Genomic DNA, 5,000 nt, shown 5'->3' with positions numbered 1-5,000 from the left:
TCCATGTTATGATGTGATGTTAAGAAATGACACCAATGATATCAGTGAAGATCTTATAGCCTTCATCATAAGATTCAAGCCACTGTGCAGTTGACGCTGGTGATATTTTTGTCCTGTGATGTCAGTTAGTTCCTGATAGTCAAATTCATAAAAGATAGAAAATGTCTTGGTATGTTATGTTTATTGGCACTGAAAACATTGAAGACTTTTAGCTTGCTGGATGGTTTTTTTAGTATATCTTTGTCTACAAATTCCTGTAAATGACAATTGAAGCTAATGATGAGGATGAGAATGATGATGAGGATGAGAATGATGATGAGGATGAGGATGATGATGATGATGGGAATGATGATGATGATGACAACGAGGAGGAGGAGGGGGTATGACTCAATAAATTATTGTTCGTATAGTTAAGTAGGGGCAGGCTCTGATCACAGAAATGACAATTTTTCTCATATTTACATACATATATGCATACGTACATACATACACACACACACACACACATATATATTTATATATATATATATATATTTACATATATATTTATATATATATATATATTTACATGTATATATATATATATATATATATATATTTATATATATATATTTATATATATATGTGTGTGTTACAATGACGAGAGTTCCAATTGATCTGATCAACAGAACAGCCTGCGCATGAAATTAATGTGCAAGTGGCTGAGCACTCCACAAACACGTGTACCCTTAACATAGTTCTTGGGGAAATTCACAGTATGACACAGTGTGACAAGGCTGGCCCTTTGAAATACAGGTATAACAGAAACAGGAAGAAAGAGTGAGAGAAAATTGCGGTGAAAGAATACAGCAGGGTTCCCCCCACCCCCACTGGAGCCTCGTGGAGTTTTAGGTGTTTTCACTCAATAAACACTCACAACACCCAGTCTGGGAATCGAAACCACAATCCTACAACCACGAGTCCACTGCCCTAATCACTGGGCCATTGCCCCTCCACTATATATAGATATATAGCATATATGTATATTATATATATTCATATTATATTTGTATATATTGTGAGTAGATTTGGTAGATGGAAACTGAAAGAAGTCTATAGTGTGTGTGTGTGTGTGCATTATGCATATGTATGCATGTATGTATATATCTATGTATGTGTGTCTTGTGTTTGTGTTTGCTGCCCACCACCATGACAATAACACATGATATTCTAACAAGGTTTTCTAGTTACTATTATAGAGAGGATTAGGTTATTCATCACTATATATATATATATATATATATATATATATATATATATATATATATATATACATATACATATATACGTGTGTGTGTGGGGGGGGTGTAATGGTGAATAACTTAACCTTCTTCCTATAATGGCAACTGTTGAAAACCTTGTTAGAATAGTATGTATTATTGTTAAAGATTCTTTCATTCATGGAAAAGTTAGATATCCTAATTAATATATTAGGTTGTCAGATGAATTCACTTGTTTCTATCTACTGTTATTTAAAGTAACACAAATTTTTTTTATTGCAGTGTTTTATAGTTCTTGCTCAACAGTTTTTGTTTATTGCTTTATAAATTTGTGTAAATTTTACCTATTTTCAGATGTACAACAAAGGAGTGCCAAGAAGAAAAAAACTGAGCCTTTTCAATATTTGCTTCTCTTCACATATAATCGTGGTTCCAAAACTGCCAAAACCACTCAAGACATTTGTGCTGTGTACAGAGAATGTGCTATTACTGAAAGAAATGCACAGAAATGTCTTGCATGCTTCAAGGAAGGGAGATTTGATCTCACAAACTCTCTGTGTTCTAGCTGACCTGTTCAATTCAATAAGGACCAATTGAACAAGCTCATCCACAAAGATCCACACCAATCTACAAGTGAAATAGCCCAGCAGATGGGATACTCTCATAATACTATCGCCTGTCACTTTCTTTTGATCAGCAATCCAGCTGAAATGATCCAACCAGCAACATAGCTTGCTTCTTCAACACAACAATGCCCACCTCTACATCTCTAATTTGATCAGAAATGTAATTCGGTTGGAAAGTTCCACTTCACTCACCATATACACCTGATATAGTGACTTCAGATTAACACCTTTTTTTTTGGTCACTCTCTAAGAGTCTGCAATGTGGAATTGAAAACATGGCTTCATGAATTCTTTGAGTCAAGACTTGGTGATCTCTACAACAAAGACATTGACAACTAGTGGAATCTTGACAAGAAGTTGTGAATAGTGAAGGAGAATATATTATTGACTGTTTTAAGATTATTGATAAAAAAAAGGGGGTTAAAATAAATGGAAAAACAAAAAACAAATGAATTTGTCTGGCAACCCAATATTTCTAACTATGCCTTCTGTAACATATTTGGAATGACTTGATAATTTATGGATATAATGGAGACTCTCAATGGGTTTAGGGTAGGGATAATGCAATTTGGATCGTAGGTCTTATCTAACATCTAAAAAGGTGGCTATTTTCTATTTAAATGGGATAAAAAGATTAAAGTTCCTGAAGAAGACATAGAGATGCATATATATTCTTACTTATAGTGTGTGAATGTGTGCATGTGTGTGTGTGTGTGTGTGCATGTGTGCATTTATATATGTTTATTTATGTTTCCTAATTTCCAGTTTTACATATAAGATATATTTGGCCAAGGGAAATATTACCTTGCTCAGAAGTAGCTAAGTGTTGGCAACAGGAAGGGCATCTGACCATTGAAAATCTGACCCATGCAAGCATGGAAAAGTTTATATGAAATTGATGATGATGATGATGACGATGACGACATTGATATATAATATACATATATATGCATATGATATATATATTTACATGAAATATAAAATATATATGCATACATGATACATCAGTTTAATCAATCATATATCTGTGTGTGTGTGTGTGTGTATGTGTGTGATTGTATTTATATATATCACCGTCTTCTCCCTTTATGTGGAGGTTGGTACATTGATGTAGAGTGGGACATTGATGTGGTGTGGGAGGTTAAGCTGTTGTGATATGCCAAGCTGGTGCGGTGCAGCACCAGCATGCTGGTGGTGATGGTGTTGCTGCAGCACGTTGAGCTGGTGTGGCACGGTCGCTGGGTGGGGTTGGATCATGTTGAGGTGACGTGGAAGGCTGGAATGATGTGGCATGCCAAGTGGATGTGTGGAGACATTTGTGTGTTGCGAGAGGACGCTGGTTGGGTGGTGGGGTGGGAGGCTGAGTGATTGATGGTGGGAATGGGACTGTTGCTGTTGTTGTTGTTGATGATGATGATGCTGTTGTTGCGGTTGATGGGGGTGATGAGGATGGTGATGACCCCCCATACCTGTTGGGTGTGGCGTTTGTGGTTGATGCTGGTGATGTGTCTGGGGTGGGGGTGGAGGTGGGGGTGGAGGAAGTTGTGGAAGTGATGCATGTTGCTGTTGTTGTTGTTGCTGCTGCTGCTGCTGTTGTTGTTGCTGCTGCTGCTGCTGCTGCTGTGCAGAAGACAACCCTAACTGGTGATCCTGTCCCAATGAGCTGCTACTATGATGTGAAGTCACACTGGTGTGGTGTGACATGTTGGAGTGTCGTGGGTGGACAGACATCTGATGTGGGATACCAACTTGGTGAGTGAGAGGGCTGGTACCTGATTGGTTTTCACTGCTGCTACTGTTGCTGCTGCTAGCAACACTGCTAGTGACAGGGGTGATACTGCCCTCTTCCACCCCACTGGTCACCATCTGGGTGGGAAGGTTTTGTTGAGAAGTTTCTCTGGGCAACTCTTTGGTGTCAGCACTTGACTGGATATTGTTGTTGCTGTCACCGTTATTGCTGTTATTGTTACTGTTGTTACTGCTGTTGTTGTTGTTGTTGTTTGTAGTGGAGGTAGTGGTGGCTGAAGTGATACTGATGGGTGTATTAGGGATGCTAATAGGAACTGATTCAAGGTTGCGTCTGTTGACACAACTCCACCGTTTTCCTTTCTTCTTGTTCCCACGCCTATGACGTATCAAGTTGCCGACACGGGAAAATGAATAGCCACAGTCTTCACATTTGTATGGTCGCTCTCCAGTGTGTATCCGCATGTGAGCTTTCATATGGGATTTCTGTGAGAAGGTCTTGTGGCACACTTCACATGGGAATCGCTTGGCACCAGGCATGTGTACACGTTGATGGCGGTCCAAGTCATTCGTGTTGGTAAAACCTTTGCCACAGATGTTGCAAGCAAATGTTTGCATCCATTTGTTGCTGCTACTCACTTGCTGTGAACGTGTGAAGTTCCTCCAGCAAGCACCACAGTCTAACTGCATGTTGTCTGTGTCATCTGCATGGTCGCACTCCTCACCTTGATTAGTCACCAAACCCATGTTGCAGTTACTTCCATCCTTGTCGTCTTCATCTAAATGCAGGTTTTGTGGGAACACAGCTTGTCCAGTCTCAGGAATGTTCGTTGCAGGAGGGCCAAATTGCCCTAACTTTGAATGAAGCCGCATGTGACGCATGAGATTGCCATTCCTGGTAAAAGAGAAACCACAAATGCCACATTTAAATGGCATTTCTCCTGTGTGCAGTCGTTGATGCACTTTCAGATGTGTACGCTGTGTAAAGGCTTTTGGACATACATTGCAGACAAACCTACGTTCGCCCATATGTAGACGCTTGTGTCTTAGCATGTTGCCATACTGGGTAAAAGATTTGCCACAAAGTGAACACTGATAAGGCTGAACAGCCTTGTGAATACGCCGATGGACACTAACGTGTGAACGTTGGCTGAAAACACGCCAACAAATGGCACAGTCTAATAAATTTCCTTTCTTGTAAATCAAGCAGTCTTTGTTTGTATTTTTGTTAAGAAAACCATTTTTGTGTAACTTGCCATTCTTTTTCGAAGCATTTTTAAGTGGAAGAACCAGAGCATTTTCTGATGATGAATTTTCAAACAAGTGTTTCTTTTTGGATCTGTGCATTTTATTGTGCCTGGCCAGATTG

General features: G+C 39.2%; 1 protein-coding gene across 2 annotated transcripts in view; it reads right to left on the bottom strand.

Moving 5' to 3' along the window:
* Positions 1 to 1,308: 1,308 nt before the first annotated feature.
* LOC106875268 (uncharacterized) overlaps positions 1,309 to 5,000 on the bottom strand; it is a 34,375-nt gene continuing 30,683 nt past the window's right edge. For both annotated transcript variants that reach the window (XM_014923355.3, XM_089362593.1), the window contains exon 2: positions 1,309 to 5,000. This exon is cut by the window's right edge and continues 766 nt beyond it. In XM_014923355.3, coding sequence (XP_014778841.1) covers positions 2,972 to 5,000 — 2,029 coding nt within the window. In that variant the 3' untranslated portion in view covers positions 1,309 to 2,971.

The sequence above is a fragment of the Octopus bimaculoides genome, chromosome 14 (assembly GCF_046866305.1).
Source record: "Octopus bimaculoides isolate indiv1 chromosome 14, ASM4686630v1, whole genome shotgun sequence".
In the NCBI taxonomy this organism is placed as follows: Eukaryota; Metazoa; Mollusca; class Cephalopoda; order Octopoda; family Octopodidae; genus Octopus; species Octopus bimaculoides.
Note: the sequence above shows the minus strand (reverse complement) of the source record. Positions and strands in the feature narration are given on the sequence as shown.